Below are 27,270 nucleotides of genomic sequence, written 5' to 3'. Positions count from 1 at the left end.
GATCAACCCAATAACGGCGCTTCAGGTCTATTCTCCGCATTCACCAGGACTACGGAGCACCAATGGAAGCATTATGATTTCTAGCGAACTGCGCCCTCGCGAGATTGTCCCTGAAGAGGTTAGTGGGTAAAGTACCGCTATTCAAGTCTGTTCAAGCGTGAAGCTAAATATCTCCACGAAAGTTTATCGACGTCCATCCAGAGAAGACGCAGAATAAATTAACGCCAACGCCACAGTGCATCGAGATATTGCCATAGGCGAGGGATGACTGTAAATGTATAGCTCCAGCTCAGTTTCAAAAGAGGAAGTATTGACCATGCATACTGGGACAGTGTGCCTCGTTCGCTCCCAACTTACACCGCCTCTCTCAAAGCCGACCAGCTAGATAGTTACCTACTATGTAGGTCCCTAGTTCCTATGGATGTTTTTCTTTCGAACCCTAAGACGAGTCGTCTATCCATCCGCCCCTACAGTCCATATTGCCCTTTTCCAGTGTCATAGGGCGCTTGGACAATTGCCCTCCTGGTCGAGCCCCAGCCACGCACCTTTTATCTCTTATCTGACAGATCGGTTCCAGCATGGGGGAAAGGGCTGGGGCTTAGTGGCAATTATTTCTAGTAACGAACATATGGAAAGGCGGACCCATAGCCAGATCGCAGATTGCGAACTGCAAGGGCCCAACCGATTCTCAGCCGCAAGTAATATCAAACCATTCTTGCCGATAGATAATACCCCAGCGTCAAAGTCATGACTAGTAACTGTGGCCTCTCTGCAATCCGCAGTTCACTTCTTCGCGTGGGATATTGCTGACGGACAGTCAAGTTGTTGCTATCAGTGTTTGGGGGCGAAGCTATTTCGAACATGCGTTTGGCCGGGTCTCGAAGCATTGCTATAGCCTATGACCCAAATGGTGATTGAGGCTCCAGTCCCACTCGGAGACATCCATGAGTGATAATCGTGGGGGAAAGAAGAAGGCGCATGCAGCTGCATCGCTGCGTTTGGTCGACAACGGCGTTCTACCCACGTGGCCAAGCAATAAAACATGGCATTACTAGTAAGGCTGCTTGTTAGCTACTAGGAATTCCCGGCATATTGATTTCACTTCCCTAAGCTTGCGAAATAGGGAATCAACCACAGATTTCGATTTCTGGTTGAGATCAAGTGACTCTCATGCTTTAGTTGAGACGTTAACTATTAGAAGACAAATTAGTCAACCCGAGTCTTCCTGCGGTCTTCTCGAACGAATCCTCAGGTGGCTCACCAGCCACAACTCACCATTCTCCCGTGGAGCCTGGAAAGGGCCCAGATTTTCGCCCCCATGTCTCAGTTGATACCTCTAGAGTACGTCAATTGCCCGAAGAGCCTCACACAATGCAGAAATTAGCGAGACATGGTGATTTGCTAACTCAACAGAGACTCGGGCATTATCAGGCTGGAGCCTCGATATGCTAGCTTGATATTAGCGAACAGAGATCGGAATCCGGAACGAATGTCTACCGATCAACTGGAAGCCCCACTGTCAAAGATAGATGCTACATGAAACTATCTGACTGCTTTACCTGTTTACAGCACCAGCTAAAAGCTGTAGCGCGGAGCAGCCTACTGTGCGGAGGAACAGGCGGTATACAAATAATGATAACAAAAATAGGTACCCACGCACACAAAGTCAGGCGCCCTGGGACGGCACACAGTGCTCCGGGTATTAGATGGTTCCTCTAGCAGGCCAGGAACATCTCCAGCTGCTCCTGAACCAACTTGCTGGATGGCGCCGCTAAAAATACACACAGGCTGGGAAAGATGCTGTGGAACGAAACGATCAAATAACGTACGCTCACTTGCCTACCTTAGGTACCTAGGTAGTAGTTAGTATATGAATGCTGAGCAACAGATATATCTCAAGACATAGTATATGGTCCAGTCAAAATTGCACATACTCAATATCCGCGTTTAGAAATACGATATATCGAGAAACCATCGGTGAGGTTGGCGGTCCTGAGTCATCAGCTGGACAGCGCTGTTGTTTAGTTACTTATCGCGTCGAGATAAGCAACAGACTAACCCGATCCGGTAGAACTAACGCCGAGCTGGAGCTGACTCCAAGTTGCAGCACGCGAGCTTCTCTTCTCCCTTCACTCATCATCTCAGCCATTGTCGGCATCCTAATCATGAAGCAAGCTAGCTTTACCCTCGGTCTATCTCTACTGGGAGGCGCCATTGCCGCCCAAGAGCCGCTTTTCGCACCACCAGCAGCGTCTCCCCAGATTCCAGTAACAGGCGGCAAGGAGCTGGTTAGCTCCGAATCCATCCAAGAACGCATCAATGCCGATAACCTGCTGCAACGGGCCAAGAAACTCTACAGCATCGCAGAGCTGGGAGAGGAAGAGTACAATCACCCGACCAGAGTCATTGGAAGCAAAGGTATCATCTCGTCGGATTCTGTCTTTCGTGAATGATTTCACTGACGCGGTCTGTAGGACATCTTGGCACCATTGATTACATTTACTCCACCATCGCTGAACTGGGAGACTACTATACCCTGTCAAACCAGTCATTTCCAGCAGTTGTGGGAAATGTGTTCGAGTCTCGCCTCATTCTGGGAGACAAGGTTCCGGAGTCTGCTCTCGCAATGAGCTTGACTCCACCCACCAAGGACAAGGAGCCCGTCTCCGGACCTCTGGGACTCGTATCTGATTTCGGATGCAACGACTCAGACTACCCAGATCTTTCTGGCAAAATTGCTTTTATCAGTCGCGGCGAGTGTCCCTTCGGTACCAAGTCCGCGTTTGCCGGACGAGCTGGTGCAGTTGCTGCTGTAATCTACAACAATGAAAAGGGCTCCCTGGGCGGAACTCTGGGAACCCCATCTCCTGACCACGTTGCCACCTTTTCTATCTCAGACTCTGATGCTGCACCATACCTTAAGAAGCTGAAGAATGGAGAAGAGGTTGACGCGACTGCCTACATTGATGCCATTGTAGAGAGCATTGAAACTACCAACATCATCGCTCAGACACGCGATGGTGACCCTGAAAACTGCGTCATGCTTGGCGGTCATAGTGATAGCGTGGCAGAAGGACCTGGTATCAACGATGACGGAACTGGCTCCCTTACTCTTCTTGAGGTCGCTACCCAGCTGGTGAACTACCGCGTCAACAACTGTGTACGCTTTGCCTGGTGGGCGGGTGAAGAAGAAGGCCTTCTCGGATCAGACTACTACGTTTCCGTCCTTTCCCCAGAGGAGAACCTGAAGATCCGCCTTTTCATGGACTACGACATGCTCGCCTCGCCTAATTATGCCTACCAGGTCTACAATGCCACCAACGCTGTCAACCCGGTCGGATCTGAGGAGCTCCGCGACCTGTACACCGAGTTCTACAGATCAAAGGGTCTAAACTTCACCTACATTCCTTTCGATGGAAGAAGTGACTACGATGCTTTCATCAAACACGGCATTCCCGGAGGTGGCATTGCCACTGGCGCAGAAGGTATCAAGACCAAGACTGAGCAAAAGCAATTTGGCGGTGTTGCTGGAGACTGGTACGATCCTTGCTATCACCAGATCTGCGACACTGTCGCCAATGTCAACCTCACGGCTTGGGAAGTTAACACCAAGGTACTACCTAGCTCCTTTTCATATATACATGAACCATGCTAACATTTTCCCCTAGCTTGTCGCTCACTCTGTCGCTACCTATGCTCGATCATTCGAGGGGTTCCCAAAGAGAACCGATACCAATACTTTCTCTACCTCCGACACCTCGAAGAGCCCGTACCACGGACCCAAGCTCCAGCTGTAACTAGTCATTGTTATTCCATGAATTGATAAAGGGACCACTGCATGACATGTCACCGTTCATACGCATTTGCTGGCATTCCCGATCCATGGCTTATATATATCATCTCTGCATATATGGCGTTGAAGCACAGATGCATAAATACAGAAGCATATGTACACGCAGGATCTCAGACATATACGAAGCAATGATATTCCACTAAAATCTCCACGCAAAGCTTGTACGCAGATCGCGTGTCTTCAGCCACTCTCCATAAATTATTTAACCCACACCGCGGAGTACATAGATCAAGGAACTAGCCACGAGACCACATGAGTCTGGTGACATACCATTCTGTTTCAGCTTCAGTAGCGCCAATCCCAAGACTCCAACGCACCCATTCAGGATATCCAATAACATAAAGATCACACCAACTAACTACAATCCACATCTCTCATTCATATAATACCCACCACATCAAACACAATCTAACCATCACAATATAACAATCTCTCAAGGCTAAAATAAATCAGAGAGAGTATCTATAAATAACCCAACACCTCCGCCGCTCTTACTCTTACTTAAGGTACATATTGCATAAATAACGCAACATACCAAAAAGCACACACCATCAAAATTCTTATACATACAGCACATCCATTCCGAAACTAGACCGGAAAGGGAAATAGATATGTACATGTACATACCTCTAGAGTTTCCTTTCGATTTAGTTACTACTGGTAAGAGTAGAATGAATACTTTCCTTGGGGAACTAAACCCCTTTTGTTATTCTTGTTAGGTTCTTACGTCAGTGTTTTATCTTAAGTAGACACGAGAGGGCTGTCTTGTTGGAGGCGGGCGTAAATAAATAAATAAATACTACTTAGAAACTATCAATCACGACCATAACCACCACACACACACACACATATAACTTTTTACTTACCTTTGGTTTCTCTTGAGTAGTCACCACGTTACTATTCTACTATACCAGCGACCAAGACGATATACATACGCGTATATATCCTTAGGAAAGGAAAGAAGAAGAAAAAAAAAAAAATGAAACCCACAACAACAACAATTCTTCTTTTCCCAATCCTCGCTCTCCTCTCTCTCTCTACCTCAACATCAGCTAAGAAAACATGTACCCCGAGTTTCGATTACTGCGCTGATGATCTCATAAAATCCAATGGTGAGTCCCCATACCTACTACTACCCATACACAACGTCCCTATACTTAACTATATAACCTAACTCTATTTTCTTTGTTTTTTCTTTTCCCCACTACCGTATCGATCCATCTCGATACTAACTTGATAAATTCTCAAGGCTTCACAGAATCGGATCTTAAAGCCGTGCTGAACGGGACTGATCTCGCGACGGACGATCTGAAAGATATTCTCTTCCACTGCAAGAATCCGGGGATCGTGGGACATCCGAAGTTATGTTCAAATGGGTGTACGACTGGGCAGCCGCAGGGGAGTCATGGTTGTTGAGTTTGGTCCCGGTTGGTACCGCTCTGTGGATCTTTTGGGATTTTTTTTTTTTTTGGATGATGAAAAAGATGAGAAAAGGAGTATTTTAGGGCGAATAGATATTTATACTGAAGCGCACTGGGATGATTGTAATAATCTAAGCTGAATGTATGTATATTCAAAGTATTCTTCTCGTGTGTTGAGATAGACGTATAGTCTCAACGATGCTGATGAATCCACTATGTTGATCCAAATATTGATACGCAATGTAGAAAAAATAATTCCTCTAAGGCGATGATGAAAAGTCTTAATAATGATACAAGACACTCCGTTGCGCCGTTCAGCCTTGCTCCAAATGCACAGCGAACGAGACGAGTGAGAATATTAATAGTTTTTCATTTTTTGTTTGCTTTCTTTCTTTGAATCTATGGACTAGAAGAGAAAAGATAATCCCAGGTGATATTTAAATCTGGTATACGGAACGAAGCTTCTGCGTGACAGGAGCCGGAAGCTGGGAGAGATAGGAGTCGAAATTGGGTATCATATCTTTGTAGCCTTGAAGGACCTGCAAGAGAATTAGTACTTCGTTTGTTTCTCCAGTGTCAAGTACAAACTCACCTGCTGGAATGAACTCTGGATATCATGGTAGTCTTCCTGGCCAAGAGATTTGCTTGGGAACATGGCAATCGCCTGGAAATAATCTGCCAGACACGCTTCCATTGCCTGCGGGTTCTTCATGACAACCTGGTTGAAGCCAAGAAATGCGGATGCCTTCTCACGGGTAAAGTCGATCTTGGCCATCGACTTCAGGAAAACGTCGGCGTACTCGGCCAGATGTGGTGCAAGCTGGTCCGAGCAGCATACACCGAGTCGACCCAGGGCCAGCGCGGCGTTTTCATTCACCGAGTCCGGAATCTCCTCATTGCTGAGGATGATCAGCAGTCCTTGGTATAATTTGTCGACGTAAGGCGCAAGATCCGCCTTTTTCACTGCAATCTCTCCACATGACCAGCAGACATTGTTGAGAACGCTGAAGCCAGTCTGCGACTCGTCGTCCCGGATGAGATCAAGATCCAGCTGCTTGATCAAGATAGGCATTATATTAGAAATAAATGGTTGGAGTTGAGGGAAGATGTTCATAGCACAGTCGCCCAGAAGAGCGTATGATGACTGGCGGACCTCGTTGTTCGGGTCGTCCATGCAATAACATAGCAGATCGAAGAAGCGTGGCTGAGAGTTCGCCACGAGTTCACCGCTCTTCTGAGGGTCGATGGCTTGGATGATCGCACTCAGGAGATCCAGACTGGTGACCAGGAAGTCCTTGTCCGGCTCCTCACCCGTCTGGTTGTTCACGGCGGCCATATATTCCTGCAGGTTCTGGTAGATGATCTTGATGCATCTCTGGAACAACGGAGGCGCAAAAGGCGAGAAAGCATCTCCGTACGCGGTGGCAATGTAACCCAGACACTCCAGCAGCGGGAAGAGCTCTCTCGACTGGTCCGAAACCTTGTTGTAACGATCAATAAGAGCAGGCATAAGGGTATCGACGAGGTTAGGCTTGGCCAGTTCTGAACCGACACGGTCTGCCAGCGTCTGCACGCAATCGTACAGGATGTACATGTTGCGGTCCTTGTACTTGCCGAAGCACTGGACAAATTGCCGTAGGATGGGCTCACAGTAGGGGATCAAGTTGGCATCAGACTTCTCCTCGAGACTGGCAAAGGCTGACGCAGCCGCTTCCTGCACCTTCTTGTTGTTGTCCAACATCCGGTGGAGGATACCTTCCATCATCGGCTCAAAGAAGCGAGCCTTCTGGACGGGATCATCCAGATGAGAGGCCCATTCAGAGTATCTTCCGAGACACCAGCAAGTGATCTGTCGGACAACGGGCTGGGCATCATTCAAAAGAGAAATCAAGTAGGGGACAAGTTCGGGAAGGTGAGGTGTAACGGCATCCATACACCCATCAGCGACAGCACCCAGTGTAAGCACGGCGGCTTCCCGATTCGGCCACTGTTCGTGACGGAGAGTATCTTTCAAGTACGGCAGAATGATCTCGAACACGGGATTGTGATAGACGTTGGCAAAAACATCGAGTGCAGCGGCAGAGCACTTTCTCAGCGTCCACTCATCCTCGGGATCTTCGTCGCCAAACTCAGAGTCATCAATCTCACCATCACTGAGATCATCGTCCTCTGTATTGGCAGCATTGCCGTTAGCAGAAGCTCCATCTCCCTTGGATAGTTCCAGACGAGCTCCCTTGGATTTGGCGAACTGCGGTTTTAGATCCTCCTCACGATCCTCCTGTTCCGCGTCGTCTTGTTCGCCCGCAAGTCTGATGGCATCGTCTTCATCATATACCATACTCTGCAGCAAGACGGGGATGATCTTGGGCAGGTGGGCTGCCAGCGGCTCGTGCAGCGTCTGTTGCTCACCAGCCACCAGCCAGAATTCTGCTGCATCCAGGGCGAGTTCGGGGTCTTCCGGGTTATGCTGCTGCATCAATATATAGTTCACCAGGCCATCCATGTGGGGGATTAGCTTCTCGGGTGCGAAGTCGACCAGCTGCGCAAAACTCTGGCACACTGTCCTCCGTACTTCTGTGTTTGGGTCGTTGGCAAGTCTGAAAAGCTGGGCCAGGAAGAGGTCCAACGATGCGATCAGCGCCTGGGGTCTTTGCGGGAGAAAGACGTGGATCGTCTGCAGAGACATCGAGCGCACGTTGGGGCTCTGGCTCTGGGTAAACTCGAGAAGCTTGGGTATAATCACATCTAGGGGACGCTGTCCCTGGTAGTCCCGGTCGAGGATCTTGCGATTGTCCTCACAGACCTTGGCGAGAGCCGACATCGCTGCCTCCTGGGCGACCACCGGCACATCCCCGGGCATGTTGCCCACCAGCGAGATCAACTCCTGAAGCACTTCTGGCCATGCCAACAACCCCGCGCGCTGGATCAACTCCGCGATGATACTTCCAGCCGAATTCCGTACCTGCGGGTTGGGGTCTCGGAGCGTGAGGATGGTGGCAGATCGCACATAGGCTAGACTCTGTTGCGGGATGGTAGTGTATGCCACATGAATCTTCGTCTTCAGATTCATGGCAGCGGCGAAACGGACGACATTGTAGGTATTCTGGTCAACCCCAACAGCGGATGGTACTTGGGGCGTAGCAAAGAGAAATGTGAGGTAGTTGACGAAATCGGGAGACGACGTCGCTTGCACGAGCATCTGTCATTCACGCAGCGGAGAGACCCTTTCGTTAGCCCAGCTCTTCTGGCACCCTCGATCCTGGGTTGTATGCGGCATCTTCCGTGATCTCTGATGGACCAGGATCGGAAGAAGAAGAAAAAAAAAATCCCCAGAAGCTGCAAAGCGGACAGCAAACTCACCTGCTCCGCTTGTTTCTGAACGGCGCGATCATATCCGTTCAGGGAGTCCCTCAGATAACCCGCCAGCTGTCTCAATGGCTCGTCCTGCGGTTGCCACGCCATCTTGGAGAAATGCTCGCGGTGGTAGCGAAGTGAAGGGGGGGGACAGGGGAGAAAAGACCGCCGACACGTACGGGGACCGAGTGGGAAGCGTTTAGGATGGAAGCCCCGCGATGACGGATAAAGCTCCGCGAAACGTTGCTTGGCGAGGACAGCGTGTGAACCAGGCGAGGTCGAGAAGGGAAAAAAAATAAGGAAAAAAGGCGAAAAAAAAAAGAGTTGTCCCACAGGATAACTAGTGTATCCTCTATATTTGAAGTTACACAGCTCCCTTTTTCTCCACGGTGACCTCTTTTTTTGCGAGGAAAAGAAAAAAGAAAAAGGGTAAAAAAATATGGGCGGCGTCTAAGTACCAAATAGCAACCAGCAGACCGACGGGATCTGTACACTTCTTAAGTAGCCACCCAACCCTGCAACGTCCGAGAAAAAGAAACAGAAACGATGAGATCTCCGATCAGGAACCTGATATCTATTATTATTCAGTATTTCAGAGACAACAAGCAAGTCCCAACGCGCCTTGTCCAGCAGGGGGCTAGACACAGTGGACGATGTCGGGGGCGGGTTCTCACTGCGGTGAGGGTGAGGGGGTGGGCAGTTCTAAGTAGTATGGATGATTATTTACTTGAGAAAAGACAACTGTATATATAAAAAAGGAGTGGCGAGAAAAAAAAAAAGGCTGTGATACAGTAAGATATTAATACGGCTCTCTGCAACCCAACCAACTACCAACGAACTCTGCCCAAATTAATCCTGTTCGCCGGCAGAAAGGAAGTATCACTTATTTGGTCCCGTCACTTGCTATATTGGACTTTCTTCACGAGAAACCAACAGAAAAGAAAATTATATATAATATATATATATATATAGTTCCTCCTTCTCTACAAGATGCATATAACTATACACATGCATAGAAGAAGAAATAAAAACCAATAATCACATGCCAAGGAACCCAGAAACTGTCTATCTAGGTACACGTACAGTACACACATACTAAGTAAGTAAGCAACGTAGATAACTATTTACAGTAACATTACCTACCGAAGAATATCTCAACTTCCTTCCTGTTCCCTTGCGACCATTTCGATCTTCCCCATCCTCTCTCCACATTGGCCCAGCTAACTCAGTCTGCCGCTGCGCATGTGCACGCGGAAGATCATGAGTGGCCGTGGGAGATCTGAGCGTCCTAGTTTGTTGGGTACGGTACTTACTGCTACTGCTATTGTTATACCCCGCTACTGTGTACTAATGAGGTACATACATAAATAGGTCCCAGGACCATGGAGCATGATCATGATCATGCTTGAAGTTTAGCGATGTGGTATATGAGATCATTCGTGATAATTATTTGAAAAATGACTATAATTTCTTCTTTGTTGCCGGGGACAAATCACTATTCTGAAAAGACTGTCTTGAATCTTTCCTGTCTATTTAGGCTATTTATACTCATAATAGAGGATTGGCAGAAGAGAAGATCATAGAATATACGGATGCGTCATGAATATTCTCATAATCTCTACTCATCTCCATAATTATACGTACCTGTATAAAAAAAAATCACGCCCAAACCAACTTCTTGAAATCATAAACCAAATGCTCCAAATACCCCGTTCGCTTCTTCGCTTCGTCTAATGAAATGATATCTTGTTCTTCGATAACGGAACTTTTCTCGACATGTCCTGGACCTCCGTCCTCAGCAGTCATCATGGCGCGTTCGATCTCGACACAGATCGAGCGAACGGAATCAATCTCGCTGACGGCGAGGTTGTTCCGGTTCTGGACCGTCACGCAACTGGACACAGGGAGGGCCTTGAAGGCAATGAATCGTGTTGTAGTTTTCTTTTCGCCTTTCAGCCACGATGCAATGTCCCATTCGTTCTTGGTTTCGCTATCCTGGGCGTCTTGTTTGAAGAGACTGCGAAGAGAGCGGGTGTTGACGCGTAGCGCGTTCTCATCGGCGTCACGGTAGACGATGACGAGGCCGACATTGCGCTTTTCGTCTTGCTGGATGTCTGTCATCACGGAGGTGATATATGTGCCGTAGTTGATGCGGATGATGGACTTTAGATCGATGCGTTCAAAGGAGAGGACCTTATCCGTGTTCCAGTCGAAGCGGCAGTTGTACACTGCGGAGTCGGTCAGGAGCAGGACGCATTCTTCGAATGGGAGGGTTCGCAGGGTGTTGGGCTGACGAGGAGTCAGAATCGTCCATCCTCCCAGGAGCTCTTCCCTCTGGTCACCAATTACGATCTTGCAGCTGGTCTCGATGGCGTTTTGTCGGAGTTTCTGCACTGAAATACCGGGATCCGCAGACTGCAGCTCCATCTCGAACTCCTTGAACACTCCCATCGAGACGTTGCCAAGCAAGTAGTCGATGCATGCCTGGGAAAAGTAGTCGTTGACGATGTTGTTGAAGTAGCGAGACATGGTCAAGCCCAAGTCATTCAGGGCTCCACGGTAATCGCGCTTCCTGGTCCGGGTGTAGTCGCCCTTGAGAGCCGCAGTGGACGAATACTGCTTAGAGATAGCATCGCCATTGTCGGCCCAGAGGATATTGAACCACTGGGTGGATGAGTCTCCGTGCAGGTCAATGCTGATGCCTTCACTGAGAAGCTCCCTCTCCAACGCTCTTCCGCCAAAGGCACACTGCGCGACTCCCGTGCGGTCCAAACAATCCATGCAGTTCGTCCTCACAATCCCTGTCTGGTTCCGTAGGATGTTGTTGCCCTGAATAACCGTCTCCCCGTACTCGTCTAGAGTCTCTTCGAGACTATCAACCAGTTTCTTGATATTTTCAAACTTCATCCCACGGCATTCGCTATGGAAGTCGAACCACTCAAGACGCAGTTGCGACCCGTCCATGGTGCCCCCTTCACTAAGAGCCTTCGCATATTTCTCGTACATCTCTCCAACTTTGGCTTCCCCTCCATGTTTGTCGATAAGCGAAACTGCTTGAATCTTCCCATATCTCTTACTCAGCTCCCGGAAATGCTTGTTGAACGCAAGCTGGTTAGTCTGCTCCGAATGATGGAGCACTGGAACCGGCTTGAGGGAATACGGTGATTGTGAGAAGTAGATGGGTACAGAGCCACGCAGTTGCAGAAACGAGTACACCTTGCGAGAAGGGTCCCATGAAGGAGTCGAGAGGATTTGCTCCGTCTCTACCGTATTAGCGGTGTTCCCATCGTCGTCCACACCACGCCGCAGGTATCGCAATCCTGGACGCATGATCGATCGTCGCGAGATGAGCGTAAGCAGATATTCGTGCGTTTCCAAGCCCTTCTCAGACGACTCCACCTCCTGCGTTTCCGCAAGGACGCTACCCTCTGCAGCGGGTTCATCAGGTTTCCGTTCCTCTTGCGGTTTCTTCTCCGGAGCAGCAACCGAAAACTGTCTCTGGCCTACAAACCCCTGCATAAGAGGCAGAATGAAGCTATGCGCACTGGCTTCGATCAGAGGATTCATTAGATGCTTATTCCAAAAATACTGCAGACTGTTAGCTCCGATACACTCATAAGATACAACAAGCTAGTACGTACCAATGGATCTACCGTGGTGTATAGCGGCGAATGCGCCTTAATCGGGTCCTCCACACTGAACCGTCTCGTGAGATCATGATCATATGAGAAAAAGAAATTCTTAGAAGAGAAAAGCAGCTTCGTATACCGAAGCAATTTAGGCATCAGCTCCACCGTCTCATCCGGCGTATGATCCTCTTGCGCCTCTTTCTTGGACGGAATTACCCCTTCAGGCGCAGCGGTCGTCGCCTCCTCTTTCACGTCCGAAATGTCTGCCCCTGGAAGAGTTGCAACCGGATCGCTTTCTTGATCAGCATCGGTCTCTTTACCAGCGACGTTGTTGTTGTTGTTGTTGCTTCGTCCTAGTCCCCATTGTCCCGAGAACCAATTGACTGTAAACCGACCCTTTTTGCCAATGACGTCTTCGACGATACTGCTCACGCTCCCGTCTCTCTTATGGGAGGATGCTGCAGGAGCGCTTATGGTCTGGTCCTCACTGACGCCACTCTCCGCGCCATCGCTAGTAATACTGGAGGCATCAGTCGATGCGTCCGAGGCTGTCTCCCCGGGTCCCAGTTCGCCGCCAGAAAGATTCTCATGAGCTTGTAAGATCGCGCGACTTGCATCGGACTGCGAGGAGAGAGGGATGATCGCGACGTTCGTCACTGCATAGATGGGTTTGCCGAGGATCTGAGCGACTTGCTCTCTTTGCGTGATTGAAATCAGAAATGAATAAGACGCTACTGATAGCAGACCTGTTTCGCCAGAAGAAAAGGACATCAATCGATAATCAGCATGGCTATTCTTCAACGAGTATAATCGCACTGGCCTGTCTCTCTCTCCCTCGTGCGCTCCGCTCAGGCCGCGGGGAAAACTCACCAACAACACCATGCGCTTCCAGCTCTGCATCTTTCTGCTGTTGTTGCTTCTGCTGTTGATTCTTCCCTTCTGCCTCCCCATCCTGCTTCTTCTCATTCAGATCAGGACTGACCGACGGCAGCGACTGTGGCGGCAACGACGAGATCTTCCTCGTCTTATACTGAATCTGAATGGCGTGGTGTCCGTTGCTGGCATTGCGCTGCGCATTCCCGTGGGGCTGGAGGATCAGCCCGTCAACTGCGGCGATGACGAGGAGCTTTCGCACCAGGCCCGGCATTGCGACGATGGCGAAGAAGACGAACTACAGCTCAGCCTATGTTCCGGACGACCGTGCCATGTAGCAGCTATACCGCGTACAAGAAGCGAATCCACCGAAAAGGTAACAAGACTAAGTAGGAGATACCTAGACTCTGACCCTGCTCGCAAAGAGGACTCAACAGAGAACGTAAAGAAAATGGAGTGAAGCGACCAGCCCAGATAGAGACGAGGCCCTGGATATGAGAGTAGAGAGTCCGATCCTTACTTCCGTCGCAACTGAACAATACTGGTAAAAGGTGTTGGATGTACTCTCCAGCCAACTACATCATAGGTCGGGGTTAGTCTAGGGGGGCTTGGCGGCGTACACGTACTTAATCGGAGTTTCAGTAGTAAACTAGCATCACTAGGTAGCATATTATCCTGATATATAACTGTTCGTTTGATTAGTTCATTCAATCATTTCTTTTTTCTATTCGCTGGATTTTAGACCATGGGAATGTCAAAGGATAAGTAAGTAACAGACGAGTTAACTAATAGTTCGCAAGTCAGTAACTATTTAACTATAGCATAAGTCCGCGAAGCAGACCACCTTTCATCCGACCCCGGAACTAAAATCAATCCAGCGCCAACTGTCTGATTATATATTTTCCAACCTCCGGGAGCACTTGAATTTCGTAGTATCAAAGGGTGTTGCTTGGTCTTGAACCGAAATACGCTTCAGTCAGCAGTAAAGTATATTAACTGACTAGGAGTTTAGTAGAATACCCCTCTCCGGTCAAATTAACCTATAGGGGGTGTGTATTGTACACGTGTGAGAGGCTGACTACCTAACTACCTAGCCTAGTATACTAGTAGATCACCGGTATAATGTGAGAAATATGAAGAATGTCATCTCTTTATAAAAATGATAATAGGAAACAGATCCGGATTCTATAATTACACCCAGGTCTCGGACAGATGGCGCAGAAGCTAAAACATGCCCAGATCATTTCAAGCAGCAAGAAAACAGACAAAACAAAAAAAAGAGATAGTGTACAACAGCAGAGAAAATAGCAGCGGTGCATAAAGAACATATATACATGCCTAGGTACATAGATAACATGTTGTCTCTCGTCAGACAGTCCGTCATAGGTAGACTCTTTTTCCCTACCCGAAAAGACAACGCGAGAGATAAGGTGAGAAACATCACCCCGGTCCAATTCTTTTGCTGGGCCGCAGATGCATATAGGAAGAGGTGCATATATGATATCGCTCATCGCAGACATGCCCGTTCTTCCTCGTTCTCGCAAACAAATACTTCGTCCCATGAACAAAACCCACCAGACCCCAGGATGTATACAATCGATCTGATCCGAATTCGTGCCGTGTCCAATCATTCCTGGGAATTTTATCGTCAAAAAAAAGATGTCGTTGAATCCCCAACCTAGCCCAAAAAGCCGAAAGAAAAAAATCACGCAAGAGAATTGTAAGGCCTCCCGCGGCTGCGCCGCCTTGATAATGCTAATAAACGAAGAATCAACGAAATCAAACTGTGTCCCATGTCATCGGTCATCGTGCTTGGCACCAAGTTCGGCACGGTTGGCCTCCCCACTATGCTTGCGGGTAGGACCCGGTTCCCCGTCGCTTTCCTCCGCCAGCTCACTCAAGCCAAAGGCGCCATCCTCAAGATCGTAGGAATGGATGAGACCTTCGCGGTCGCTCTGGCCATTCAGAAAAGCTATGCTCGAGGAGCTCCTCCGGTGAGGGTCTTGACTCCTCCTCGACTGCATAGACCGCCGGGTGTGGAAGCTGGCAATTCCGTCCGTGGGAACACCGTCTTCTTCGTCAATCTTGCCGTTGAGGAGCTGGCGACCGTCCGGGTCGTTTCGAGAAAGGTTGAGGAGATACACGCCGGAGAAGATAACCAAGAATCCGCAAAGAAGCGAGATGGTATTGACGGCGTCGGTGGTGTTGAAGCCTTTGAAAAGGATAAACGAAGCGCAAAGCGTAGCTGTAGTGAACGTGACGTAGTAGAGAGGGTTGACACTACAAATGGTGATTAGCTGGGCCTGGGCCTTCCGCATTGACTGGGGGAGCTTACATGGACGTAGAAAACTGATTCAAGGCCTTGTTAAAGTAGTTCATCTGCGTCAGGATGCAGAATCCGGTGACGATGGCGAAGACATAGGTCGAGGCATGAGTGAACTGGTTGTGTCCTCCAAGTGTTAACTTGAGCGCAATTCCAAAGGCCTTCACAGACATGACCGATACGGAGCCGACAGTGGAGCAGATCGAGATGTAAATCAATGGGTTCTTCTTGCCGTAAACCGGGGCGACACGGTAGATCATCACGGTCGAGAAGACCGCAACAGCCAGACAGTACAACAGGAAGCCTATCCACTTGTTAGCTCGATGATGGATAGAGGATTCTGCCGCGTATCGAGAACAAACCTGGCTGCAGGGCGTAGTGAAGAATTTCATCAATAGTTTCTACTGGCTTGTCTGGAGGCGCATGCAATACGATGACGACGGAACCGAGGAGACACATTGCACAACCAAGTTTCCCCAGTACACCGAGTCTTTCGTTCAGGAAATAGGAACCGAGAACGGCGCTGGTATCGCATCAGCACGGACATTCAACATTCAGCGATGAGACTGCATTACACACCCAATCAAGACACTAAGCGCACCCAACGGTGTCACCAGAATCGCAGGAGCAAAGGCATAGGCCGCAAAGTTGGAGATTTCTCCCAGAGCGACTAAGATCCATCATCCATCGTCAGTATCTCAAGCACAATGGTTGGGGGACGACAGATAAGTTGGCGGACGTACGTGTGCCAATACCACCCCACCAGATTGGGCTTTTCAGGTACGAGAAGCCCTCTCCCTCGAAACCATGGGTTTCGGAGGCATGCAACAAGCCCTGCGCCAAATGCCATTAGCCTCTGATGATATATCCCGCCAGCCGTCCTCGATTGCACTTTATCTCGGCCTCGAAAGGCAGTATATTGTAGCCTAAACCAACCTTTTTGGTGATAACGAAACTCGTTCCTGCAATAGAATCCGTTAGCCATCAATTACATGGTAGACGAACTTTAGTCAAGCTTTTACTCGAAGTACATACCGATAGCCATGGTGGACAGGATTGCCAGTATCAGTCCGATATATCTACCAAGCGGGAAGATGTCCATCAGTACACGTTGCAATGAGATTGACCATCATGCACGAAACGCTTTCTCTCACAGAGGCGTCCCGGGATAGCAATGACATACTTGTCTGAAACCATCTTGATATAACTCTGAGGAGCCTACTGCTCCTACCGTCGCACAACCTCCAATGCTAATAATTCCGGAGATATCGAATAACGCAGGACCGAACAGACCCGTTGAATAGCTTCCGGCTCCCTGTTCGTCTGACTCGAGGACGCTGCACCGAGGAAATCGTCCTGAAGCGCACGGAATAGGACAGATGGACGCTGTGTTCAGCTGGAGATGGGTTGAGAGGCAAGGATATCTGGCGCCCTTGAACGAGGAGGAAGCGGTGCGAGACGAGGGGTAGCACAATTGGCGGCAGACCAGTGATCCAGCACGAGTGTCTGCAAAGTCGAGTTGCCCGTCGACAGTATTATTATCGCACAGCGGATACCCTCGTGACCGTGGTGTGAGTGTGTGTGTTTTTTATTATAATTTGATTTTAGTGTTTGTGATTTCTTTTCTCCAGTGGTATTTTGCGCTCCTAGTCGCAAAAGAAGGAGCTCAGATTGCCTCGGACTTGGCCTCCAGGTACAAGCGGCTGGTGCGGTGCGGTGGGGTCCTGAATCGAGCTGGAGCCGGGTGGACGCGTGTTTCAAACGAGTGACGGAAGGGAACACTGCGGTGGCGCTCAACAGGAGGAGAAGGCCCAGCGACCAGGTCCGGGAGAAGGGAAGAGAAGAAAGAAGCCGAGTCGAGTAGAGTAGAGAAAGAGACGAAGGGGGGTGCGAGGTGAGTAGAGTAGATTATTGAGAGAGAACAGAGCAGGGCAGAGTCGACGGGAGCGAAAGTTGATGCAAATGCAGAGACACGCCAGACCAGCAAGACCGGAGAAGATCTGAGCTGCACGGGGCACTCGGGGTTGCACTTCTCGTCAGGGCGTATTAAGACTCTTAACTAACCTGACTAGTTAGCTGGTTCAGTCCCAAAAGACCTGGCATTCCGCGCATCCACCCGCTGCCCCTTGACTTGGCCTGGAGACAAGCCTCCAGCCTCCAGGGGATCGTTTCCGTGGTCTGATCGTCGTTTTGCTTCATAGCTCAAACCCGCTGGCTTTGCCGGTCCAGTCCACGGCGTCAACTGCCCTGGTGAGGCTGGTAATGCACGATGAGAGCTGATCTGGTACGGATGGTGATGATGATATTCTACTGTACATATCTAGACTATATACATGCTCTTCGAGTGCATACACTCTGATAGCTGAGTGCGATCCATCCATCATCTCCTAATAACCCGTCTCTCCCGTGCACGATACACTACTCGATCTTTGCAAGCCTCCCCCAACAATCGGCTTTTTTATTATTATTATTGTATTATTATTAGTACACTACACATTATTACTTGCGCCGGCTCCGTGCTCCTTCAGCTGTCGGGGTTGGTTAATTTTAGAGATGAGCCACAGTCACGTGGGCCGTTGTCCCCAGCACGGATGCGTCGGAGACATCCAGAGCTCTGATTAGTAGAGTACATTATCACTATCGCTTTTTGTTTCCTTCATGACTACCCCTTTGGTCTTAGTAGTCGAGTTTCTGCTTCCTTGCTCATACTGCGGTCTATACTCGAAAAACAGGCCGGTGTTGACGTTCCACTGAACACCCGCCGTAAGCAAGGGCGTGTCCATGGCTGTCCATGGCATTTGCTGGAGATTAGCAACTAGCTAATTAATACTGACTCGCTCGCACATTATCGTCTTACAGATGTTACCACGGTACCTGCCTCCAAGTTTCGTTGCCCAGACGAGAGCGGGACCGGAACTACCACGGAACCCAAGCTCTAGCGTAGAGGAGAATACAATCATACATCAACATAGCGCCCTTTGTTGGACAAGTAATTCAGACATAACTAAGCTAGAAAGGGAACAAGTGCTTTTCTGGTATCATCCCAGGATACAGAGCGCCCACATAAACGCCGGAGCCCACACATCACTCTCACAGAGTCAACCGCGGTGGCCGGCATACTTCCAGGACACGGCAAGCGCCGACACCCCCAATGTAGATGCCAACCCGGGAGAGGAGAAAACAATCGTGGGTCAACCCAGAAACAGGGTAGACGCCAGCAACGGATGATACAGCAATACAAGACAAGGGTAACAGTTTTGAAGAAGCAATGGTAACTAGCAAAAGAGCAGACAGAAGACGGCCGTAAGGCCAAGGTGAGAGGGTAAGGACACGTACCTGCTGAAATTGCTCTTCCACATCCGCTCGATACTCCATCGTCATTACCTGTAGTCTCAGTGAAATAGCGCGATATTAAACGTTAGTAAAGCTTCCTGCACCGAGACGATGCGATCCGGCCAGGACGGTCAGACGGGTAAGTCGAAATCCGCATGGACACTGTCATCAGTATGCCATGTCGAATTATCTGTACAATAAAAGGCGGATACAAGGGAAAGGGAAAGGGACCTATGTCACGAAGAACGGCGACGCTTAGCATCAGGACTCGGTGACTGGGCGACATCGACCTCGTCTTCAGGACTACGGGACCGTTTCCCAGAATGCCCACTTTCACGCGAATCCGGCTTCCCATTCTCGGTCTCGCCGTCAAGGGCGGAGGCCGTGCCTAGGTCGATATAATCATCCTCCTCGTCAAAAGGCAACTCCTCATACTCATCTCCCGTGTCATGAACCAACGTTTCTTGACCGGTACCAGAGACACTAGCATGAGTGTCGTGCTCAAATTCCTCATGGCTGACAGGGGCGTGGGCCACATTCGCTTTCTTCGCTGGGCTTTTGAAGATGTCTTCGTCTATACCGAGAAGATCTTCATTGGTCCCAGGCTCTTCACCTTGATGTTGGGTATCATCGGATGATTCGGGGTGGACTTCAGCCTGCTCATGAGACTCGCCGTAATCGCCCTCAGTGACTTCCAGAGGCGGCTCCGGAATGGCGTCTGCCTTCTCAGGTTCACTCAACTCATTCGGATCGGCCGTAGGCTGTTCTTCTTGACCGTCTTGAGAAACGTCAAGAGATGCATACTGACCCGGTTGAGGTTCGTCATGTTCGTAGACACCTTCGTCGAAGTCCTCGTCTTCATCTTGGACTTCCTCACCGGCAACGTTGTGGTCTACACTATCCGTTGCCTCTTCACCGGCGTCAGCAGCGTCTCCATCACCCTGGGCTGCTGATTCTTCGGCCGCCTTGTCCGCTTTGAGCTCATCTGCAGAGACCTGTGCAAGCGTGGCTGTCGATTCAGATGCTTCCTCTTCATAATCATACTGGTCATCTCCTGGACCTGCCTCACCAGGCTCCACTTCTGCGTTGGGTTCGCCATCGAGCTCGCCCTCTTCATCTTGCTGCTGTTCATGGTGGCCGTCGGTGACAGCAGGAGCGACCTCATCATTTCTCTCGTAAGAAAACTCGTCAGTAGCGTCCGCCGGCTTCGATTCACTCTTATCGGCATTAGTATCTTCACGGTCGTTCGATGCGGTGGCTTCCTGCGCATCGATCTCTTCTGGGGCCACTTGTCGATCTACGTGCTCTTCCTCCGTCTGCCGGGGCTCAGGTGCCTCAGCTGGGGCAACCTGTTCAGAAGACTCCGGCCTGCCCTGCTCTTCTTCTTGTTCTTCTTCCTCTTCTCCATCCACGGGGCTGTCCTTGTCCTCAATCTGTTGCTCATCCTCATATTCTTCCCATTGATAAATATGGGATAAACCCTTCCCCTCACCTGCAGCTGCAAGAAGGTTAGAAATTTCGGCGGGGAGTGTGAGTTTCGTGCTGAGGGTAAGGTAAAGAGGTTCGGGTTCATTCATGCCGTCGTTGCGGCAGAGATCTAAGTACAACCCAACTATCTGAGACAGCGTCACCTTGGACGTGTGATACGAGTCCTGCACTAACTGTTAATAAACCGGTTAAAAGCAGCGGAATAAAAGCGCTTACCTCATTCAACTGCAAATTGAGCGAGTCGATATCTACAACTAACACTTCACCCTCGCTGATATGTTCACCTAGGACCTCTCGACATGAAGAGAGAAGTTTACCAAGATCTCCATAGGCAAGGCTCTCGTCCTCAAGGAAAAAGGTCTCTGAGGAGTCACCTTCCCGTGGACGAAACAAAGATATCTCACTGTCCTGATACAGGACCTTCACAGGATGGAGGTGAGAAACCTGAAGGGACTCTTCAGTCCTCTCATCCACCGTCTCATGGGCACTCTTCTCTTCCATTCGAGCAGCACCATCTTGTTTTGGAGATGGGGGTGTCTCATGGATCTGTGCGATTTCAGGTTCACTATCTTGTGCTTGTTGTTCTTTATCCACACCGTTGACATTTGGTTCATGTGACTCTAAACGAGTTGAGTTGTTAGTGTCATCTTCCGGTTGATGATGCTGCTGCTCGCCATGATCCTTGACATTGTCAAGCTCCTCAGTAGCTTCTTCTGTGCCGTGACCTTTGGCTTCCTTGGGCTGTTCCTGCAGGTCGTGATGCTCGATTTTTTGTTCTGTCAGATGCTCCGTAGTATCACGATGTGCTTCATCTTCGTTCTCTTTATTCTGCTCAGTGGTCTCCTGTTGTTCCGGAAACTCAGACGTCTCCTGGAGATCCTGCTGATCCGGCTGGGTGTCGGTAATGACAATATCAGGTTGTTCAGGAACAGGTGCGTCGATATCTTCGTCGTACTCTTCCATCTGCGCTTCATATGTCTCCTCGATGTGGTAGTAGCCATTTTCGTTCGGGCCAACCGTCCCCTGGTTATTTTCATCCGCGTCGATCATGGGCCGTTCATCGATCTCGTCCACCATATCAGCATCGTTAACTGAACCTGGGCCATTTGTAGGTTCTGGAGTAGCGTCTGCCACGTCAAGGTCCTGATCGACCTCTGAAACCTGATCTTCCATCACGTCCAGATCGATCTCGAAGTCATCCATGTGCCCTTGATATGGCGACGCCATCTCCATACTATCGTCGCCGGGCGGAGGTTCCATCGTAGAAAACTGTCCTTGCGCTACTGTCGTCATGACATGTGTCGATATGATATATTGCTCAAGAGAAAAGAGTCACGTTGACTGCAAAAAGGCACGTTGTCATCGACCAGAACTTGAGAGACAAAGTGAAGTCTCGTTGGATAAAGACGCGTAGAGAGTTCCTTTGATGTAAGAGCTACAATGAACTCAGGGAATAGCCAACAAACGAGTCAAGCTTGAAGCTGGCCTATCCATCGAACATATGAAGCCGTGGTCTGATGCGCAGTCTTTGCAGGAGGCAAGTTCAGCAAGGCAGCCGCCCGCCTGTGTCTCCGTAAGCGAGGGGCTAGCTTGGTGCACGGGCCAAGACGGGCAACCTCCAGACAAAGAGAACAACATGCGCAGTATCGGGGACGGTCTATCTGGCTTCGACACGGGAGACCGCACCAACGCACTTGTCGCCGCGTAGTAGCTCTTTTAGATGCTAGCAATTACTTGAGGCCCTCTTGTGTTTGAGCCCTACATCAACAATGGTTTGTTGTCCCCCATCATCAATGACACGGTCTCCTTAACTGATTGCGTCCGCACACAGGTCGTCCTCGCCGCTTCGATATGCACCCGAGGGGGCAAGGCAGTGCTCTCACGTCAATTCCGCGAAATCCCTCGTTCCAGAATTGAAGCTCTACTTGCGTCTTTCCCTAAGCTCGCCGACGCCGGTACGCAACACACGACCGTCGAGCAGGACAACGTGCGATTCGTTTACCAGCCGTTGGATGAACTCTACATCGTGCTCATCACCAACCGCCAGTCCAACATTCTACAGGACATCGACAGTCTCCATCTCTTTGCACAGGTCACCACTAGTATCTGCAGGAGCCTCGATGAGCGGGAGATTTTGCGCAGCGCGTTTGAGCTCCTCAGCGCCTTCGATGAGTTGGTCACCCTGGGATACAGGGAGAACTTGTCCCTGAGCCAGATCAAGACATTCTTGGAGATGGAGAGTCACGAGGAGAGGATACAGGAGATTATCGAAAGGGTAGGGAACAATGGATTATGCTGGTTAATTGATCAGGCTGACCCGGACAACAGAACAAGGAACTGGAGGCTAGTGAAGAGCGGAAGAGGAAGGCGAAGCAGCTGGAGATGCAGCGCAAGGAGGCCGCTCGTACTGGCCGTGGTATCCCTTCCAGGACTCCTACATATCCCGTCTATACCCCGCCGTCTCGCCCGGCAGTTCCAGATACATTCGATACCTATGAGGCAGAGAAGAAGAAGACATTCGCCAAGTACGTTTTTGCTGGTGGCCCAATTCTGATACTCTACTGACCTAGTTTAGGCCACTCCCGACACGTGGAAAGGGAATGCAACTCGGCAAGAAATCCAAGACTACGGATATCTACGAGAAGGTTCGCGGCGACCTGGGTCCTGAGGTCGAGGAATCCACTCCGCTTGTCACACCTCAGGCTTCCACCCCCGTGGCGGGTCAATCCTCCGCTCGTGCTTCCCTGTCGGCCGACCGGGAGGCGGTTCATGTCACTGTGGCCGAGAGTATATCCGCAAGACTGACCCGCGAGGGTGCAGTGAAGTCCTTCGAGGTTAAGGGTGACCTTCAGCTTCGCATCTCCGACCCTACCTTCACGAAAGCCAAACTCGAGCTGGTCGCCAACCCGACACATGGTGCTCAGTTCCGTACGCATCCTAATGTGGACAAGGGCCTGTTTACCAGCTCGAACGTTATCCAGCTGAAAGATACTACGAAACGGTTCCCCGCAAACAACTCTATCGGTGTCCTGCGATGGCGTGTTGCGGGATCTGACAACTCCGACCTTCTTCCCGTCAACTTCACTGTGTGGGTGAACAAGGGATCAGACTCAACGACTGTCACGATCGAATATGAGCTCAACCAGTCTGACAGCCTGCGTGATGTTACCGTGACTATCCCTTACTCTAGCCAGGAGCCGACTGTCTCCAGCTTCGATGCCGTCTACGAAGTATCCGGTGATACCCTGGAGTGGAACATCGGCACCGTGGACCAGGATAACCCAACTGGCAGCTTCGAGTTCGAAGCCCAGGTCGACGACGAGAACGAGTTCTTCCCTATGAACGTGCGGTTCTCGAAGTCAGCACCATACGTCGATGTGGACGTCTCCAGCGTCTCGTTGCTCGACATGGAGGGTGAAAGCGTTGGATTCTCCAAGGATATCAAGAGCGTTTCGGAGGGTTTCGTGATCGAGTAATTCAGCTATGGTTGTCCAAACTACTAATGACGTTGGGGTTTTCTTCAATTTAACCGGTTCTCGTTGTTTATTATCTGCTATACCTGGTTGTTGTCGGTCAGGGCTTGTGACTATGTTCCAGCGCTTTTGTATCACCTTGATGCGATTCACTTCTTCTTTTCCGCCCCTTCTATTTCATCGTGAAGGCCGGCCTTTTCGCCAGTCCCACAAGTATCTTGAACCTGGCAGCTTGCTCTTGAATCTCGTAAAAAGAAAAATACAAATATCACATAGAGACAAGACCAAACAATAAAACAAAAGAAAAAATAGAGCAATGAGCAAAAAAAAAAAGGCCCTATCACCCTGAACCTCCGTCCCAGTCAATCAATCAATCAGACAGGGTCAACACTCGGTTAGGCTATTATTTCGAGTAGTTTTCTCTCGCCAACGTGCTAGTACTCTACTCTACCACTCTACTACGTACTTTCTCCCCTCACTCACGGGAGTCACGGATGCGACGGAAATTAACTGCTGTGCCTCATGCAGTACTATGACGATAAAGAGGTTGCTAATCCTTCGACCTGATCGGCCTTTTTCTCACAAATGACACGCGGACACGAGGGACGCTTACGCAGGGGGTATCTCTTTTTTTTGAGCCGTGCAGCAGTTGTTGGGGCCGTTATTGCAACAGACAGCGTCGCCTACAAAGTCTGTCTTTCTTTTTCTTTTTCTTTTTTTTACTTGGTTGCTTGTAATACTGTAACTGTAAAAGGCATATCATGTCACCTCGTCGTATGACTGGTGCGGATCGCACATCCTCAGCCAATCATGGGTTAATTTTTCGCGCGTAGCTTTACCGCTAGACTAGATAGTTGATTAGAGTATGTACACCTGGGCAATCGATCATCAGGTGGCTGATTTGCACTGACTACGGAGTAGAATGTGAACAGATCTAGTTAGGGCTGTGCAAAGAAAAAGCTGGTAAAGCAGGAAGTGGAGAGGGGATTAGTCTAGACGCTATCTATCAACGCCCCTGGGACATCGCCCGGGCGACATGAGGATGGGTGAGAGGAGGATCGAGGACTAATGATTAACTTTCACCAAGCGATTTCGTTATCGACAATCTCCACGATTTAACCAGGGTTTAAGAAGTAGTTGACGGCAGTTGCTCCTGCGTGGATCATCGGGACTGACGGTTAGAGATGCAGGACACCGTCCTAAACAGTAAAATTTCCGTGTGCTTTGCATCTGCACAACCTTGCTGTTGGAAAGTATCGCAGAGGGGGACCTGCATCGACCACAACGTTGACCGTTTACCAGAGCCATCAGCCGCGGGTTTAGGGCACAGTGAGGCGTCTAGCATGCAGCTAGTAGTGAACAGGGGTAGGAGTTCCCTTCCGATGCTTGTTGCTTGTCATCGGGGAAAGGCGATGGCCACTGGCTAGCCTGGTCAGGAGACGGCCCTGGCATAGTTATTACTGGGTACCTATTTTCGAGCGAGGTCGATTACAGATAGTGTCCCAAATCAGGAAATGTTCATGACAATGAACCCTTGCCCCGGATCTTTCAAGCGCTTCTCCCCGTTACCACGTTAACATGTCCACAACAGCGTCCCAATCATCTGGTGTGGCATCCTTCGAGCTCCCTTGGCCTTCCGGGTTCGCTATTATTAGCTAGCTGCTTTCCCCTGATGTCCAGTAGAGGTGGATCTGGTTCTGTTGGAATTCCACCCCTCCCTTAGCGCAACGCTAAAAAAAAGTAGAGAGAGGGGAAGATGACCTATGCTTGTCAAAGAGTAATCCTCCTGGGACGTTATGACCACCACGAGAAGCTTGTTAGTTTGTATTAGTATGACTGAAGGCGGTGACTCGTATTACTGCATCTGCCTACCAACCCCAGGCTTGACAATACGGTCATCAGGAACGAACCTATTATTATGCAAGCTAGATTCCCATACCGTTCTCTTTCACGTTAGAACGGTTTTCCGGCCGATTTCTCACCGCTTCTCAGTAAGACCTGATGACTGTTAGATAGGCGGAGTCCTGTCTGCCAAGAGATGCAGTTCTCCTGTCATATGTGGGGAATAAAGAGGAGGACGGCCGGACCCGTTCGATGGAAGACAACCGTCGGTTGTGGAACGCATATTTGTGCATCATGCCGGGAAATTGTTAGCCAAAGACGTCGAAGCATACCCCCGATAGTTTGCCGTTTACAGAGCTGCAGCAATAGGCTTCATTGCGAGGGAGACTCCTGAGATGAATGGCTATTCATCAGGGCCCCGCAGCCAGCGCGCGGGGCAAGTTGTCGACCAGAAGCTGCATCCCATTCCGTCCATCGTAGCATTCCGCACTTTGAGCCACGGCCCTTTGTAGACCTATTCCATACGGGTAAGCGTGAGGCCAGAAGCTGAAAGAGGACACGAGAGAATAATAATACGGCCGGCAGCGGCGGTACCTATGCGGGAGCGGAAACTGTCCGATTTGCGTGCAAAAGAGGTGTCAGTGCAATAGTAGAAGGCAAAGAAGGAGATTACCAATGATATTGGCTTAAAATAAAGCCTAGCAAGTGCCGGTCCCCGTCGAGGGCTGGACTGGCCGTGCGATTATCGACTGGCCGAGTGAATACCGCATCTGGAGAGGAAAAGCCGATGTAAACTTCCCGCCTATCAATACAGTATCTTGTGGGGATTCTTGAATTGCCAAAACAGAGCTGCTATCTCCGACAGGAAAGCTTGCCCCTCAGGAGAACTTGGAAGATGGCGACCCGAAGACGGCTTCGGTACTACTCGTCCTGGCGAAGATGGGCAAGTTCAAGGATGCATCTAATTTAGTGAAGCCTTCACAAACATCTGATCCACATGCAACTGAGACCTTCGATGGTGTACGCGGATGAAAAACAGGGTTTCTCATTGACTCTAATGCCGTCGTCCCTGTATATTGACCCTATCGTAGGCCGACAGGAGGAACGATTGACAGTCAATAAGATGATATTGATGTCATGACAGCAGCAAGTGATGGCACCTTAACCCGCTCGGCTCTCTTTAGTTATTTTGGAGGCTGGTATGGAGTACAGGATGCGCAAGGGATCCACTGTTGAACTCTCCCATGATGTTGAGACGGAAAGGCTTCGGTCCGCCATAGTGCATGGAGAAAAATTGATCCGTAGAAAGAGAAAGCTCGCCACATATACTCTTTCTCTTTGGGTACCTAGGTACGGAGTGTGCATCTCCTAGCAGGGCCTAGGGGCGGTTCGCATGTCGCTGGCAGTAGCAACCCCGTAGATTATAAGATCCAGAAACCAATGATGGAGTATATCATGAGGACATATAAATGATATCGCATATCTCTAGTTTCGAAGCAAATATTGAGAAGGGCAGCATGTGACACGAAACAACCTCGACGGAGGCTTTTCTGGCTTGATATCTGTCTGTGTCTTAGCGGCCAATCGGATCATCCAGTGATCAAACTTACACAGTCTGCGTGTTTGGTGCCAGATTAGTGACTATCTAATGGCTATTTATCCGTCTGAGATCTTTGGCATT

The 27,270-nt window shown here is 49.7% G+C and overlaps 8 protein-coding genes across 8 annotated transcripts; 3 read left to right on the top strand and 5 right to left on the bottom strand.

Moving 5' to 3' along the window:
- Positions 1-2,165: 2,165 nt before the first annotated feature.
- Positions 2,166-3,797, top strand: C8Q69DRAFT_485774 (hypothetical protein; the record flags this gene model as incomplete). The annotated part of the gene is made up of 3 exons (XM_028631852.1): positions 2,166-2,418; positions 2,475-3,613; positions 3,669-3,797. 3 exons carry the CDS (start codon positions 2,166-2,168, stop codon positions 3,795-3,797), a joined length of 1,521 nt encoding a protein of 506 aa, XP_028486467.1.
- Positions 3,798-4,636: 839 nt separating this feature from the next.
- Positions 4,637-5,421, top strand: C8Q69DRAFT_461363 (hypothetical protein). The gene is made up of 2 exons (XM_028630237.1): positions 4,637-4,965; positions 5,103-5,421. Exons 1-2 carry the CDS (start codon positions 4,833-4,835, stop codon positions 5,267-5,269), a joined length of 300 nt encoding a protein of 99 aa, XP_028486466.1. The 5' UTR covers positions 4,637-4,832; the 3' UTR covers positions 5,270-5,421.
- A 290-nt stretch (positions 5,422-5,711) lies between these two features.
- C8Q69DRAFT_399509 (armadillo-type protein) lies at positions 5,712-8,473 on the bottom strand (the record flags this gene model as incomplete). Its single annotated transcript, XM_028627856.1, has 2 exons — positions 5,712-5,813; positions 5,867-8,473. 2 exons carry the CDS (start codon positions 8,471-8,473, stop codon positions 5,712-5,714), a joined length of 2,709 nt encoding a protein of 902 aa, XP_028486465.1.
- Positions 8,474-10,287: 1,814 nt separating this feature from the next.
- C8Q69DRAFT_505701 (SacI domain protein) lies at positions 10,288-13,404 on the bottom strand (the record flags this gene model as incomplete). Its single annotated transcript, XM_028632731.1, has 3 exons — positions 10,288-12,216; positions 12,270-13,003; positions 13,128-13,404. 3 exons carry the CDS (start codon positions 13,402-13,404, stop codon positions 10,288-10,290), a joined length of 2,940 nt encoding a protein of 979 aa, XP_028486464.1.
- Positions 13,405-14,098: 694 nt separating this feature from the next.
- On the bottom strand, positions 14,099-14,843 carry C8Q69DRAFT_205866 (hypothetical protein). The gene has a single exon (XM_028626137.1). It carries the CDS (start codon positions 14,759-14,761, stop codon positions 14,282-14,284), a length of 480 nt encoding a protein of 159 aa, XP_028486463.1. The 5' UTR covers positions 14,762-14,843; the 3' UTR covers positions 14,099-14,281.
- An 83-nt stretch (positions 14,844-14,926) lies between these two features.
- C8Q69DRAFT_400146 (magnesium transporter NIPA-domain-containing protein) lies at positions 14,927-16,555 on the bottom strand (the record flags this gene model as incomplete). The annotated part of the gene is made up of 7 exons (XM_028627883.1): positions 14,927-15,410; positions 15,466-15,757; positions 15,816-15,976; positions 16,033-16,123; positions 16,197-16,287; positions 16,390-16,415; positions 16,489-16,555. 7 exons carry the CDS (start codon positions 16,553-16,555, stop codon positions 14,927-14,929), a joined length of 1,212 nt encoding a protein of 403 aa, XP_028486462.1.
- A 2,303-nt stretch (positions 16,556-18,858) lies between these two features.
- Positions 18,859-21,802, bottom strand: C8Q69DRAFT_461352 (glutamic acid-rich protein). Its single transcript, XM_028630236.1, has 2 exons — positions 20,491-21,802; positions 18,859-20,438 (listed from the first exon to the last, which is right to left on the bottom strand). The coding sequence occupies exons 1-2, from the start codon at positions 21,565-21,567 to the stop codon at positions 19,023-19,025; spliced, it is 2,493 nt and encodes an 830-aa protein (XP_028486461.1). The 5' UTR covers positions 21,568-21,802; the 3' UTR covers positions 18,859-19,022.
- Positions 21,803-22,043: 241 nt separating this feature from the next.
- On the top strand, positions 22,044-23,750 carry C8Q69DRAFT_443229 (hypothetical protein; the record flags this gene model as incomplete). Its single annotated transcript, XM_028628900.1, has 4 exons — positions 22,044-22,046; positions 22,106-22,549; positions 22,603-22,799; positions 22,850-23,750. The coding sequence occupies 4 exons, from the start codon at positions 22,044-22,046 to the stop codon at positions 23,748-23,750; spliced, it is 1,545 nt and encodes a 514-aa protein (XP_028486460.1).
- Between the last annotated feature and the right edge of the window lie 3,520 nt (positions 23,751-27,270).

This window comes from Paecilomyces variotii, assembly GCF_004022145.1.
Source record: "Paecilomyces variotii strain CBS 101075 chromosome Unknown C8Q69scaffold_3, whole genome shotgun sequence".
Lineage (NCBI taxonomy): Eukaryota > Fungi > Ascomycota > Eurotiomycetes > Eurotiales > Thermoascaceae > Paecilomyces > Paecilomyces variotii.
This window is presented reverse-complemented; position numbering and strand designations above follow the sequence as displayed.